Here is a 16,297-nt window from a genome sequence, read left to right on the forward strand (position 1 = left end):
TCACAGCAGGTCACTATGTGAACGGTGTGAATGATACAGAGCGAGAGTGTGTAGCATTACAGCGTACTGGCAAGGATCTGACAATATGATACACATCGCAATGTATGGGTTATAATTCAATAGGTCTTAACACAAAGTGGTACTGTATGCAAGACAATCATTTGCTCACAATCATTTCTTGTTTTTATAATAATAAGAAAATAAACCACAATGTGAGACAGATTTAAGCACGTATGAATCAGTCTCTATAAGAGCGTATTTATTTGGGATTCTGCTCTTTTTATTAAGCCAGTAAACTATTCATTATAAATAAATATTGTGATTTTGAAAAGTGGTACAGTCTCGCAAAATAAAATAATGTGATGCTTATATTCCCAGTGCACAGTGAATTATGGTTGCTGTTATGAAGGAGTGCGTAAATGAAGAACATCGCTGTTGGCTGCATGACTCATATCTTTGCATGCCAGAGAGAGCAGATGCGGATATTTTCACTTACAGTAGTAGTTCATCATTACGTCTGATTATAGCAAACACACAAATACGTTGTAATAGGTCTATAACGTGTGTACATGTGTATTATAAGTGTGTCAGTAATCCTAAACCCAACCATACACCAAAACCCAGCCATGTTGGTTCTCATTAAGGCACTAGATTAATGAATAGCTCTCTCTTAATGATTTTCTGTGTTTGTCTAAATGAATAAATGATAAACATACCTCTAAAGCTCCTCCATCGGATTTCTCCTGCTGCTAAGTTTCAATAGGCCCCTATTGAGCGATCAATCCTACAGTAGGCCAATGGAACGTCACCACTCAATTGGGTGGTGTTAATCAACATCAGTTTATTATTTTACTGGTAGTATTTATAAGTATATCCTAAATGCATATTTATTTACTTTGCTCCCTGTGGCATACTATACACAGTCTGTAAACAAAATCTAGCCTTCACTTGCACGGCCACCATTCAAATGTAGCTATTCAGCTCAAAATACCTTAAATAACATTCTGTCTTGCTGAAACAGACCAGAAATACCAGAGGGTCACTCAAACATTCCAAACCAACTGTGTTGGTTGGTCGCCTATGAACCAGAAGACCACAAAGTCAGAGGTACACGTAATACCATTGAGCACTTAATCCCTGAGCAAGACACTTAACCCTGAGTGTATCCAAGGGGACTAGCCCTGTAACTACTGTTTGTAAGTTGCTCTAAGTTGCTCTAGAAAAGGACACCTGTGAAATGCTGAAGCTAGAAGGTTTCTCAGATCCAATCAAAGATTTAGTGTTAAGTGAAGAGTTCTGAATATTCCTTTCCTGTCAGACAAGTGTAAAAAGCTAGTCCACAAGGTCACCATTGCAATACCAATACAAAAAGGGTTTAAAGCAAATCATACCAACTGGCATTTTTATTAACGTTATGAACTGAGGGAAAAAAGCTTGATTTTATAAATTTGTACCAAATCTGGACTTATCTGAAGATCACCGTGAAAAAGCAGGTCAGTAAGCTGCATAAAATCTAGAATTTAAAAAAATGATCAGAGAAGTAGAATGTATTGAGGTGACCATACATCACCAGAATGTGTGTGTGCACACACGCACACATACACAAGTCATACAAAAACATATGCGTGTATAAAAAAATATGTATAAACATTAAATTAACATATTAAACATTAAGATAAAATAGGGCTCAAACATAATGTTTAAAATGGTTAGAAATTAAAATCACTCAAGACGTATAAAAATATTAAGTGATAAATCAGTGCCCTCTAGTGTTACATTGTCTTTATTACATACATTGCAAGTGCAATTGAGAGAACGAAAAAGCACAAATTTAAACAGAAACAACATAACAGGGACAATGCCCACAAAAGTAGAGTGACTAGATGTCCTCTTTTCCCCAGATATGTCCTTTTTTCAACGAACATGTCCTCTTTTCGAGACCTGGAAATCTAGACCAGATTTTTTTAGAATTTTGGGGGTTTTTGAACTAATGAAACATTTGCCATTCATGGGCATTCTACACATTCATTCTCTTCCACTCACACTCTTGTGTATCGGTTTCCCACCCATGCTAGTTGAAGTATTGCTAGAACCAGTGTTCATACATTAAGGAAGCCAGATTTAAGACTTGTTAAGACCTTCTGACAGATTGAAGGCTTGTTTCATTTGACTTATTGGGTCTGCAATATTTTTAAGACCTTTAAACTCTGTGTTTAAGGATTACTAGTAATTCTATTTATGGCCCTGTGGATGCGCAGAAACCCTGGCATACACACACACTCACACATGGGACAGTTTGTTGCTGGTGTTCAAACAAAAATAAAAGAGAATAAAAAAATATACTTCTGACACGAGAACAAAATCAGTCTGTCTATATTTCATAAAGTATGGGAAACTGGAAATACAGTAGCAGAATGAGAGGGGGGGGGGAAGCAGAAGAACATGAAATACATAAATCACATTTCACTTCGCTGCATATATTACATATCCTTTTAGCAGATGCTTTTATCCATAGACTTACAAATGAGTAAAAACTCCAGAATGGTAGGAGACATAAAGGTGCAACCCTTTTCAAAGTGGATAGCCCTTAATGAACAGTATGCATATTAAGAATGAGGAGATGTAAGTTGGGGCATTAGGAATTAGGAGAGGACATTCTCTTCAGGAGATTTTACAAGACTGAGAGGGATGGAGCTGCTCAGATAGCACTTAGAAGCTAATTCCACTGTTAGGGAATGGCAGACCAGAGCTGCTTAGACTTGTATGTAGAGCTGACAATCTCAGGAAACATTTCAAAGTAGTGTAAGCCTTTATGATTGAGTTCAGGACCCAGAATTAGCAAACATCGGGAACTTCAATATGATTACCAGGTCAGCCAAGTTGTCTTTTATATAATTTTTTTAGCATAATTTTCATGGTCAAAGTTTTTTCCACATCTCAGACTCCGTTTCACTACCTCAGCATACATTTGACCTGACCAATCTCCACCTGAATGTCAGCAAGACAAAGGAGTTAATAGTGCACTTCAGTACAAAGCAGGAGAGGAACTATCAGACCCCTGTCATCAACAGGAGCCCAGTGGAGAGAGTGGACAGCTTCCGTTACCTTGGTGTTAACATCATGCAGGACCTGTCATGGTCCTGTCACATCAACATCGGCAGCGTCTCTACCACCTCAGACGCCTGAGAGACTTCAGGCTGCCCTCCAAGGTGCTCGTGAACTTCTACTCCTGCACCATAGAGAGCATCCTGATGGGAAATATCTCAACCTGGTTCGGGAACAGCACCATGCAGGACAGGCGAGCCCTACAGAGGATGGTTCGATCAGCCAAACGCATCATCCGTACCAAGCTCCCTGACCTTCAATCTATCTACAGCAAATGGTGCTGCACCAGGGCCAGGATGATAGTGAAGGACCTCAACCACCCCAACAATGGACTCTTCTCTCTGCTGCGATCAGGGAAGCACTTCCGCTCCCTGAAGTCCAACACAGAGAGAATGAGGAGGAGCTTCTTCCCGCAGGCTGTCCAAGCTCTCAACAACAACAGTACATAGAACTCCAGCACTTTCACTTTCACCTTCAATCACTCAGGAATCTTTGCACAAATCACTTTGCACAAAATCACTTTGAACAAAATCTTTGCACTTTTTACTTTACTTAAAACACTTGCACTTTAAATTTATAATTTTTGTTTTATTTTAGTCTTCGGCTTTAATTTCAGCTCAGCGAAGCACTTTAAACACCTACACGTTTTCAGTAAGTTACCGCTCTTGTAGAATTGTGCTTCAAATACAGAAAATTTATGTTAACCAGATTGATATTAGATCATTTACAGGTCAATATTTACATTTACATTTATATTTACAGCATTTATCAGAAGCCCTTAATCCAGAGCGACTTACAATCAGTAGTTACAGGGACAGTCCTCTCTGGAGCAACATAGGGTTAAGTGTCTTGCTCAGGGACACAATGGTAGTAAGTGGGATTTGAACCTGGGTCTTCAGGTTCATAGCCGTGTATTACCCACTAGGCTACTACCACACCATATATTGCCTATATGCACAGTAAGTTAAAAAGAAAAAAGTACAATACAGTTGAATATTTGGTGAACCTAACTTTTGGGCTGGTGCACCTATGAAAAAAAGGTGAACCAGTGCAACAAAAAAGCCCTGAAGTAGCCATATTAGATAACCACAACTTGTACCAGGAGCCATGTTGAGCCAGGTATTGCCTGTTTTTGTGTGTCAGTGTAAAGAAGCAGTAAAGGTCTAGGTGGTAATGACACCCATTTTTCTTGTAGCCTTGGTAAACTGGAGGGTGGCCAAACATGCAGCTGGTCCGTAACACAAATGAGGCAGTTCAATGACATTTAAACTACCAAAACCAACGCACAGTTTCCACTTGGCTCTGATTCATTGCGTCACATCACACCTCAACAATAAAAAAGACATCAATAACGGTCAGATCCTGGAAGAGCTGTGCTCGCCTCTCTGGAGTAGGTCCTCGGAACACAGGTTCCTCCCTCCTGGTGGGGGAAGAGAGAGCACAGCTTGCTCTCATCACCATGACAACTCTTTTTCAATAGAGTGCCAACAAAGCTACAAGCGAAACTGAGGCAACCAGAGATTCCTATGTGCTATATAGATAAGGTCATACCGATAAATAAATATATACATTTTTAGGGAAAAAATACACACATCGGCATCGGGGGGTGAACAGATGGACACATTTTGGTACAGGACACACGAGGACACCCAACAAGTACAAGGCACAAAAGGTGTGCATTTATAAAGGATAAAGCAGCTGCACACAATCAGGATAATAGGGAACACAAACACAACAAAGATCGCGGATGCCCCCCTCCTACCCGGAGTCAGTCCCTGACAGCGCAATATAATTATTTAAATTAAAAGTAATTGTGAGCCTAAAGTCAATGTCCTGGGGGAACATTTGCTATTTCTTTTAGTACATTTAATCAGCACAGGACAGCACAGAGGCATTCTTGGGCTATTAAAAGTAAAAAATTGTAAGGAAATAATCAAGAGTTAATGTTACTGTTTTTAATTAAGTATTTAATTAAAAAGTGAAGTGATTGTAATTGTGAAACACTGCAGCACAGCACGTGGTGACACAACTAAATGTGTCGTCTGCTTTTAACCATCACCCTTGGTGAGCAGTGGGCAGCCATGACAGGCGCCCGGGGAGCAGTGTGTGGTGACGGTGCTTTGCTCAGTGGCACCTTGGCGGTTCGGGGATTCGAACCGGCAACCTTCCAATTACGGTCCTCTTCCTTACCTGCTAAGCCCCCACTAGCCCATTGAGTATTTGAGTAATATATTGATAAACCTACATTTCTTTTATTGTGATTGAATAATGATAATATTTTCTAATAATTCCACAAGTCAGATCAGTAGAATCAATTATATTGATTACTAGCCACATGCAGATCTTACCCCAAGAGTTCCTCCATCAGATCATGCAGGATCTCCAGCAGATCCTGAGACAAGAGGGGGTGAGAAACAAACCGGGTTACACAGAGAGTTCCCATCTTTCATCGAAACACTCTCTACTTTGGATCAAGGCAGAAAAATGAGGAGTTAATTAACTGAGCCAGTTAGGTCCTGCTGGATCATTTATCTTCAGTCCTGTGCTGATGCAGCCTTTTCTCTTTCTTTTCACTCGTCTCCCCTGAACATCATTCCAGGAATGAATGTGAATATTAATGTTGTTGCAACGCAAGCGTAGCACCAACGTGGCCCTGATGGCTACGGCAAAGCATCAGTACAAGTCCGGACGAAGAGGGCCCGGTGGACACGTTGCAGCCTGCCACATCCAGCGTGCACTTCACGATTCGCTGCATGATTCAAGGCCGCCATGCTAATCAACTAGAGCACTATTTGATCAATTACAGTTTGGCCAAAAAAAAAAAGAAAAGAAATAAACTATAAACAAACAACAGCAAACCTTTTTACTTCCGGTGGTACTTTTCAGATTCCTGCAGCAATAACCATACAAAAAGTGACAAAACTGTGTACACTGAAATAAATACAAATTATGCATAATTAGCGTCCGACACTGAACTCGAACATAATAGTTTCAACCCATGGAGAGAAACCAGCGAAATTTAACATATCAATTACATACATCATAGTCGACAAATTTAGTGTAACCCTCCCTTCACTTCTCCTGTTCTTTCCTGTTCACCCACAACATCCTCACTTTTCCTTTTCCTGTGTGTGTGTGTGTGTGTGTGTGTGTGTGCAGTAAGCATCCTTTTCCTGACCACAGGACGCGCCGCACTTCCGCACACACGCTCGCTACGCGGCCCACATCCCCGCTGCTGTGTGTGCGTCAGGTCTCCTCAGGTGCGGTGTCGTCATGGCAACCGCGGAGTGAAACTTCTCGACGCGCACGGATTCCCGCCGAGTAACGGGATACGGCGGGCGAACGCAGGGGAAACGTTTACAAAACGTTCACGTAAAAACACTAAAACCAAAAAAAAAAGACGCCGCGCCGCTCCTACCTTCTTCACAAAAGAGTCCGCGCGGCGCGCGTCCTGTGGCGAAATGGGCCGCGAACTCAGCCCAGCTCCGGTCCGGGACGGTCGTGTTTGTGGACCCAGTCTCGCCCCCCCGTGTGTCTGCTTGTTATTTCGTGAGCAAAGCGTACAAACTGAGTGAAAAGTGTCTGTTAATGTCCGCCCCGCCTCACTCATTCATCGGAGACCGTCCCGCATCTCCACCTCCCCGCCCCCATGACCTCAGGCCACGCCCCCACCGCAGTCACCACGAGGGTCGCTATCTGGAGTTCACGTTGAAGGTTAATTAAGGAATAAAAACCAATATTCAGTATTTCACGGTAGTTTTTACATTGGTATATGTGTGTATATGTCTATTATCCGGAACATCCGAAAACATATTATTTTAATGTTTACTGGCCAGTTATTATTGGCCGTGAATGTGCCCATCTCTGCTTTGAAGCCATGCTGCATATTGCAGCAAATTCACAGCTATGGCAAAAATGATAAAATGTTTCTGCATTAATGAAATATACAGAAATGATTTTTTTTTTCCACGCACAAACATTTGTTGAGATTTCCCACACATTTGTACATACATATACATATGTACACGAGACATACAAATATAAACGAAGAAAAGTTTATCTTACTGAGGTTAATGATGCATTAGAGTTTTTGTCTCAAAGTTCTTTTTCACTATATGTAACGTAACTATTCCTCTTTTTCTTCCTCTCCAAGTTCTTTAACTCTTACCAAATGATAATACAACGGTGGGTTGAATACATGTAAATCAAATTCAAATTCAAATTTTATTTGTCACATACACAGTCATACATGGTATGATATGCAGTAAAACGCTTTTTGCGACTGCTACAGATCACAGTATTGCAAATGTATATGCAAATATTGCAAACATAACCAAATATTACACTTTTACATCTTTAACATAAAATATGTGTAACAGGTAGGGTGAAGGTGTGCAAATGAGTGAAAGACAATGTATAAGATTAAAAAGAAGAAGAAAAAAAGAAGAGCAGAGAGTCCAGAGTGATTGAAAGTGAAAGTGCTGGAGTGTATTGGAGTTCTAGGTACTGTTGTTGTTGAGAGCTCGGACAGCCTGCGGGAAGAAGCTCCTCCTCATTCTCTCTGTGTTGGACTTCAGGGAGCAGAAGTGCTTCCCTAATCGCAGCAGAGAGAAGAGTCCATTGTTGGGGTGGCTGAGGTCCTTCACTATCTTCCTGGCCCTGGTACAGCACCATTTGCTGTAGATGGATTGAAGGTCAGAGATCTTGGTACGGATGATGCATTTGGCTGATCTAACCATCCTCTGTAGGGCTCGCCTGTCCAGGATGGTGCTATTTCCCATCAGGATGCTCTCTATGGTGCAGGAGTAGAAGTTGTAAGTGCATTGTATACTAATAGAAACAAGAGTGTCTCTACTGTATTTAATGCGCTCATGGTGGTGGATTTGGCGGTGTAGCATTGTTGAAAAAAAGTTTAAAACACAAAAACAAAGTAAACTCGGTCGGAGCAGTCGCGACGGCAGCCGACCTCACCGACGCCATCTTGTCCACAGGCCCGGTGATTAAGACCAAGCTGGGAAATGTCATCCAGGATCACCCATCTCCTTCATGTAGCAGAGGTAACATGGAAGAAATTCGGAATACATTACGATGTTAACTTGTCATATTTAATATATGGACAAAACAGCAGTTACTTCTGAGAAGAAAAAATAAGGAGACTGAATTACTGATTGAGTTTTTGCTCAGCAGCGACATCTAGTGGCGCCTCGGCAGCGCTGGCCCATGATAGGTCGAGTTTAAAACACAGAGCAGAGCGTCACTGTGGTCATTTATTGGAATGCTTGTTTGCGCTTTTATCTTAAAGGTTTTAGGGAGCTTTATTATTATAAGCAAAAGATTTACAACTATTTACAACACTTTTACAACAACAATTCTGCACAGTTTACAATATGTGCATTTATTAATTCAGTTGTTCCTTTGAAGGGGCCTCTACACACACACACACACCACACACACACATGCATCCAGCCACCACTTTGATGGCTGGATAAAGCACATGATTTGCATTTCTGAATTTCTTTTTGTTTTTAGCAGTCAGAATTTTTTTAAATCACTGTTGTATTTCATATCTGAAGCTGCTAGTGTACAGTTTTCTGGCAGACAATTAAACAAATAGTCAGACCAGTTTTGTCTGGCAACAAATTTTCAGAATCATGTTGAACATGTTGTCTGTTTGAGTTCTCTAAAACTTTAATGTTATTTTCCAGCTGTGCCTTGTGCCCTTGTTGAAGAGTGACGGTATGATGCCACAAATATATTTAAATATAGGCAAAAACGTATACAATGACATACAAAACAGACAAAATAGTAAACATTAACCATGTACACAGAATAATATTAAATCTTAAAATTAAGTAAATCACCAAGCTTGTGATTCCACAGTCACAAATAATGCAGCTTGATGGTATTTGCCAAAGAACACCGGAACTGGCAGGTCTTATGTTGGTGCCCCGTCCTCTTCACAGATGAGAGCAGCTTCATGCTGAGAACATGCGACAGACATGAAAGAGGCTGAGATGCCGTGGTGAACCTTATCCTGCCAGCAACATCATAGTGTTCACCATGCATGATGGGATTGGCAGTGGATCAGTGATGGTCTGTTAAGGCATATCCTGGAAGGGTTGCACAGACTCCCATTTTCTAGCTATGATACTGTGACTGTAACTTAAAAGAATTTTGGGTACAGGAGGGGATTCACCAAGGTTGGGATGCCAGCCCACCACAAGGCCTGCACACACACACATTATTCACTCACCCTCACAATCGGGGCCGGCGCTATGATGGGACAAGAGGGAGCAATGTCCCCTTATACAAACGTCCTGGCCCCTTAAATCCAACTTTTAGAAGAAAATCATGTTACCACCAAATTGAATCTGGTCAAGATTAAGTACAGTAGCACTGGTTTTGTGCAGAGCCTAGAAATGGCAGAGAACTTTCTAGGCCCCACAAGCTATCTGCATAGAACTGACTGGAGGATCCAGAAAGCTTATTCCACCCCAACAGCTCACAAATGGAAAGTTAATGCTGTGAAATGCATCCTTTTTTCAACTATGCCAACCCTTCTTTAGTTTTGTTCATATTGGCAATAGTGGCAAGAGTTATTGTTGAGTTTGAATATGTTTGACATGTGGCATCCAATTAAAGTTAATGTTATGTTTTCAGTTACAATGTGTTGAGGAATATTTTTTTTTTGTTTCCCCCATGAGGTATTGCCACCTTATTGTGTACAGGGGGTTTGTGTGAATCAGGGACCCTAAGCTCAGCCTTCAGGTGGGACACCAAAGTTGTCCTTAGGCTAGAGGCCTGACAAAATGCAATCCACTTACAGTGCATCCGGAAAGTATAACCAGTCCATGATTTTTTCCACATTTTGTAATGTTACAGCCTTATTCCAAAATTGATTAAGTTCATTTTTTCCTCAGCATTCTACAGTCCTGACTGCTTGAGGTTTTGGCAAATGTATTAAAAATAAAAATCATACTTTGTTGATTCACCTTTGACATCTTGACTGCTGTTAAAGAATGTTGCCTGGATAATTAGCATCAGTTTTTCAATGCTGAGTGTCTGTAGCCTAAACTTTTACAGCCTGTTCACTTGCAACACCTGTTCAAAGCCAATAGTCTAGGTCATATTTCGTTACCACAGGATGACTGACATTCTCACATTATAATCATCTCTCTCCATATAGTCTATATAAGTCTTCCACGATTCTGAGCAATTAATAACAACAACAACAAAATGGGGTTGGTGGTGGTGGGGTTTAGTGGAATTCAAAACATGAGAGCCCTAAAATATTATTATATCATATCGGTTGTTGTCTGAACACAGGAATAAATACATCGCAACAAACAGGGTAGTTTCTCTTCCTCTAGATACGAATAACTACCAGACGATTCTTTCTTATTTTTAATGCACATCCTGAGGATCCCTTTGCACTGCACTTTGCACCATTTCTAAAACGATGCCTTAAATGTTCTGTTGACCAGAAGGTCTGTTTTGACTATCCTCATTAAATATAAGATATCTTGTTAGCCTAAAAAATGTCCATAATATCACTACCTACCCACAATGTGGTTATCATGTGTGGGCAGTCTTTGTTTATCTATTTTAGATAAAAGGCGCAACTGACTGAAAATAGTTTGTATAGAAAGTTTTATTAACCTGAGGACTATACTTAAAATACATTTACATTTATAGCCTTTATCGTATGCCCTCAACCAGAAAGACTTACAACAAGTAGTTACAGGGACAGTCCCCCTGGAGACACTCAGGGTTAAGTGTCTTGCTCAGTGACACACTACCAGAACAGTTCTCATGCTCCCAGACCAGAATCAATTCTTCAAATGGCAGAACGATCCACAACAATGATGCATTTTAGCATAATTTCTTTCTTGTTTCAAATCAATTCCATTGACAGTATCAGAAGCTTATATTTTATACATTAATTGGTTCACTTTTCCATTTGACTGATTAACCTGGAAAGTCAAAAATACCAATTTGCTTATAAGCATAAACTAGACAGCTTAGTTTTTTAAGCACCGTAATGAGGGGAAAAAACTACTTTTTTTAAGTGGGAGTGGTGCCTTCCTTCGTCATACTCATAGCGGAACAAACCCAGTGACCAGGGCAGCCCCGATTCCTTATTAATGACATTCCGGGAATTGTTTGGGATATTGGGTGACCCGCTGGTTTTCTGGCTGAATATTGAAAAGTTAATGGATGAGTCTAGACTGGTTATGTATCTAGTTAAACTGGTTGAATTTGACACTTTTCTTTCCTTCACTGTGTTCAGTAAAAATGCAGAGAAGGTAAAAGGATTGTGAAACACTGCCGCACAGCACACAATGACATGGTGGGAGCAGTACGCATTGTGTAAGCAATGTTTTCTAAAACTGGGCTCAAATGCTTGTCATCTCAGAACTTGAAGGACTGTGCGATTTCTGAACATGCTAATAAACATGCTTTTGCAATCAACTGAGGTCAATTGCAAACATGCATTTAATCATCGATCAACTGTCAGAAAAGCTGAATCAAACACAACAGAATCTTACAATCAGGAAAAAAACCATCACCGTTCCAATACAGAAACCCAATGTGATGAGAAATAAATAAAACCCTGAAGGTGGCCCTGCAGTTAACAAAGTAGCCTCACACCTCCAAGGTCATGAGTTCTAATACTCACTCCGGCTTTGTGTGTGTGTGTGTGTGTGTGTGTGTGTGTGTGTGTGTGTGTGTGTGGAGCATATCTCCCTGTGCTGGCGGCGGATTTCTCGGTTTTCCTCTCACCGTTCAAAGGCATGCACACTAGGTGAACTGGCAAATCTAAACGGTCAATAGATCTGAGTGTGTGAATGGTGTGTGTGTGTGCGCACCTTGTCCTGGGTGAGCACATCCTGCATCCAACGTACCAGAATGGGCTCCGACAGCCATGAACGAGTGTTTCAAGTGTTTATAGTGAGTGAGTTTTCTGATTACACTTGTTTGGTAATTACTGTATTTATTGTATAACCCAAAAGCTGTTATCTAATTTGAATTTTCCACTCATGTCAGTGTTCATCTTCTTCTGCTTCATCCTCTTCCCTCTCCAGTAGCCCTTGGAAGCAGATGTAGTGGGCGTTGCAGTAGACTGGAGCCTTGTTGGAACAGGACTGCACCTGCTCCGGCTTCAGAGACCTGAACGGGTTTGGTCCACTGGACCTGATGTGCATCTCCAGCTCCAGAAGGATTTGCATGGACTGCTCACACTCTGAGTCACTTTGCACACACAAACACGCACACACACACACAGGAAAAGAGGGAGAGGATTATAGATTACACAATGATGTAGGACTTCTATGATGTGAGTAGGGACATCAGTGGCTGCACAACAGTACAGTGCTCAACAGAGCAGGTTAAAGCTGGATATTCAACTCTTAAGTAATGAAAGACTCGTACTCAGCTGCAGTAATGAGAGTGGGTATATTGTAATCCCGTAGCAGCAGGAGGGTTGGCAGCCAACCGCCATCCACAGACATTGTAGCATCAAACCCTGCTGACAAGAAGGAATCAAAATCAGAGCAGTGTGTGTATGTGTGTGTGTGTGTGTGTGTGTGTGAGAGAGAGAGAGGGTGTGCACACATGTCTTTACCTGGATGAAAGCCGACCACCAGGTCTGGTTTTGCTGCCGCCTCCTTCTCCACAACCTCCTCCCAGAACTGGTGGTAGAGACCCTTGTAGCCGCTGATGTAGACCCTTCCTCTGGGCCCAAATGCTCTAAGAGGGGGTCTCAGGATGGGTCCCTCCACCACCTCTGGCCCAACCATCACCACCTCCAGCCCCTGGTGACCGGGGAACATGTGGCTGAGCTCATCCATGTCAGTGGTTCGAGCCCCCAGAGTCTCACTGTTGGCAGCTCCCACCAGATGGATGGTGAGGGGATGAGAGTAGGGGTCCAGCTTGAATATTTTGATGCCCAGACCAAGGGTTAAAGGCTTTGAGAAGAACTCACTGCAAACGCGCCACAATGATTCCCTCAGATCCCTGCTTTCTGGCCGCTGTCGACCGGCATTGGTCCACAGGTCACTCATATTTTTTCCTAATAAAATGGCATCCAGTCGAGGGCTCAGATCACCCTGCATGGAAAGCCAGTCATCCCAGCTTCTGACCTCTGATGCACAACGCGTCCATTCCTCTGTCTGGAATGGAAGGTCACCTGACGGAGTAAAACAGACAGCAACTGATCCTTAATCAAAATTTGTCGACCTGTTGATGCTCCTGAAACTGTGTGACTAAAATGAAGACTATTTATCATTCAAACAATATAGTCATCTTCCACACCACACCACTCCTCTTACCCTTATAAATCAGCCACTCTGTGCGTCTGTCAATGGCTGCACAGTGAAGGATGGTGCACAGCTTTTTATGCTGTGGCCAGTCCTTCTTCTGGCACTCCTTACTGCAGTAATAAACATTCAGACACCTGCAACACACAGAAATACACTGTAAAACTGGCCATCCAGTTCATCTGCCAGTAGGAACAGGTACAAGCTCCTCACTTCATGCAGCGCTTCAGAGTCCGAGCTTGGTCCAGCTGAGATGGACGCTCCTCACAGCAACAACAGAACCTGAATGTTTCCTCCATTTTTGCAAACATTTCTTTTTGTGAGTGAAACTTGAGGGACTGAGACCCTGCATCTGACATCCTACAGGAAAAAAATATTTAAAAAAGCACTGGATAGTGATAGTTATTCTAATAGTCTTGTTTTTATTAATTTCCAATTTCTCAAGATTTTGATGTACACTCACTGGCCACTTTATTAGGCATACCTTGCTAGTACAGGGACCCCCTTTTGTTTTCGGAACTGCCTTAATCCTTTGTGGCATGGATTCAACAAGGTACTGGAAACCTTCCTCAGAGATATTGGTCCATATTGACATGATAGCATCATGCAGTTCCTGCAGATTTGTTGGCTGCACATCCATGATGCAAATCTCCCATTCCACCACATCCCAATGGTGCTCTCTTAGATTGAGATATGGTGACTGTGGAGGCTATTTGAGTGAAGTTTACAGTGAACTCATTGTCATGTTCAAGAAACCAGCCTGAGATGATTCAAGTTTTATTCATTATCCAGCTGGAAGTAGCCATCAGAAGATGGGTACACTGTGGTCATAAAGGGATGGAAATGGTCAGCAACAATAGACTGTGGTAAACTGTGTCATTGCAACGATGATCAAGTAGTACTAAAAGGCCCAAATTGTGCCAAGAAAATGTCCACCACACCATTACACCACCCTCACCAGCCTGAACCATTGGTACAAGGCAGGATGGATCCATGCTTCATGATGATGATGCCAAATTCTGAGCATACCATCTGAATGTTGCAGCACAAATCAAGACTCATCAGACCAGGCAACATTTTTCCAATCTAATTTCGGTGAGCCTGCGTGACTTGTAGCCTGTTCTTAGCTGACAGGAGTGGCACCCGGTGTGGTCTACTGCTTCTCTTCTGTGGTCTTCTGCATACGATGGTTGTAACAAGTGGTTATGTGAGTTACTGTTGCCTTTCTATCAGCTCGGACCACTCTGGCCATTCTCCTCTGACCTCTGGCATCAACAAGGCATTTTCGCCCACAGAACCGCTGCTCACTGGATGTTTCCCTTTTTTGGACCATTTTCTGTAAACCTCAGAGATGGTTGTGCATGACAACCCCAGAAGCTCAGCAGTTTCTGAAATACTCAGACCAGCCCGTCTGGCACCAACAACCATGCCACGTTCAAAGTCACTTGAATCACCTTTCTTCCCCATTCTGAAGCTCGGTTCAAATTTCAGCGGCTTCTCTTGACCATGTCAAAATGCACTGAGTTGCCGCCATGTGATTGGCTGATCAGTAATTTGCATTTGGATAGGTGTGCCTAATAAAGTGGCCGATGAGTGTATGTTGTAATGTATGTGTATGAGTGATTCTTAATTGAAATAAATGAAAAAAATGAAAAATTATCATTTTTAACCATACTTACCTCTCACCAAAAATAACTTATGGGAAAAAAGAACAGTTACATTTTTATTGTATTACATGTCATGAATTGCAGGGTGGTCTGCTTATACCACATATTTTGTAATAACAACTGGAATTATTTCATTGTATAGTGTGTGTGTGTGTGTGTTTATGCACATGTCTCCACCTCGATGAAAGGCAGTGTATTTTACGCTAACTCTAAAACCACAGTCAATTACACAACAACACTAAATGTAAAAAAATCGACATTAAATTGCATAATAAACCACGGCAGTAAATATATATTAACACATAAAACACATAAAACATATATATATATATATATATATATATATATGTGTGTGTGTGTGTGTGTGTGTGTGTGTGTTTTATTTTATATTTGCAATACAACATTGGATCTTATAATTGAATTGTTTGAAGTAATGCCTGAATTACATTTATAAAATATTTGATTATGTCTGGCTGTTGATATGTAGTGTCTGCTTTTTGTTCTATCTTTAGGTCGCTGTGCGGCTGCCATGTAGGGCGGCGGTCGGAGTGGAGGGATCGACTTGCCGTCTGGTTTTTTTCTTGTTTTTAAAAGCAGATTTTCCTTCTGTTCTATTGCAGCAGCGTGGCTGTGCACACACGTACGCACGCACACACTTCTTACCTGCCTATCTGCTGCGTCATGCGGGACAGGAGAATACATCCGTGTGTAAAGCGACACTCGTGCCGGGTGGCATTTATAGCCGTGGACAGCTGTCGGTGGTCCGGCCTCCTGTCACAGTCACGGGGGCTTGAGTGCTCTCAGCAAACTGGGACTTGCTTGTTCGTGGATATTGATTTTCTGTTTGTATTGTAGCTGATCTGAAACCCAGCCACTGAGACGCATGTGACCATGCGTTTCTTGGTGCCGGTCCCAGACACAGGAGAGGATGGAGAGGATTGCGACAGGATGGGTAACAGGCCTAAAACTTGCCAAATCACTTAAGCGAACAACCAGATTAAATGCCCCATGACATTTTTTTTTGCTTTTATACTTGTCTTAGTGGTCCCCTAATACTACATCTGTAGGCTCTTTCCAAAATTTCTCCCTGGACCTGCCGTTTCGGTGTCTGTAGCATTAAATGCAAATGAGGAGGGAGGCAGGACGAGAGGGGCCAATAGAAGTGAGGAGGCATTCCAGAAAAAAATGTATTAACCCACTGGTTCC

The 16,297-nt window shown here is 41.8% G+C and overlaps 2 protein-coding genes across 5 annotated transcripts in view; both read right to left on the reverse strand.

The window, feature by feature from the left end:
- Positions 1 to 6,651, reverse strand: part of ankfn1b (ankyrin repeat and fibronectin type III domain containing 1b) — a 51,011-nt gene extending 44,360 nt beyond the window's left edge. Inside the window, exons 1-2 of the mRNA XM_028990022.1 lie at positions 6,524 to 6,651; positions 5,454 to 5,497 (exon numbers count right to left, since the gene is read on the reverse strand). Coding sequence (XP_028845855.1) covers positions 5,454 to 5,470 — 17 coding nt within the window. The 5' untranslated portion in view covers positions 5,471 to 5,497; positions 6,524 to 6,651. The remainder of the gene's footprint in view (positions 1 to 5,453; positions 5,498 to 6,523) is intronic.
- Positions 6,652 to 12,083: 5,432 nt separating this feature from the next.
- On the reverse strand, positions 12,084 to 15,870 carry LOC114795841 (putative protein MSS51 homolog, mitochondrial). 4 transcript variants are annotated; one of them, XM_028989528.1, is made up of 7 exons: positions 15,755 to 15,858; positions 15,104 to 15,119; positions 13,638 to 13,784; positions 13,437 to 13,561; positions 12,731 to 13,294; positions 12,538 to 12,634; positions 12,084 to 12,357 (listed from the first exon to the last, which is right to left on the reverse strand). In XM_028989528.1, the coding sequence occupies exons 3-7, from the start codon at positions 13,781 to 13,783 to the stop codon at positions 12,150 to 12,152; spliced, it is 1,140 nt and encodes a 379-aa protein (XP_028845361.1). In that variant the 5' UTR covers position 13,784; positions 15,104 to 15,119; positions 15,755 to 15,858; the 3' UTR covers positions 12,084 to 12,149. The 4 variants fall into 4 exon arrangements, with proteins under 4 accessions (XP_028845361.1, XP_028845359.1, XP_028845357.1 ...); XM_028989526.1 differs by lacking the exon at positions 15,104 to 15,119 and adding an exon at positions 13,909 to 14,245 and having other exon boundaries at positions 12,538 to 12,631; positions 15,755 to 15,814; XM_028989524.1 differs by lacking the exon at positions 15,104 to 15,119 and adding an exon at positions 13,909 to 14,245 and having other exon boundaries at positions 15,755 to 15,814.
- Positions 15,871 to 16,297: the final 427 nt, after the last annotated feature.

This window comes from Denticeps clupeoides, chromosome 8 (genome assembly GCF_900700375.1).
Source record: "Denticeps clupeoides chromosome 8, fDenClu1.1, whole genome shotgun sequence".
Classification (NCBI taxonomy): Eukaryota; Metazoa; Chordata; class Actinopteri; order Clupeiformes; family Denticipitidae; genus Denticeps; species Denticeps clupeoides.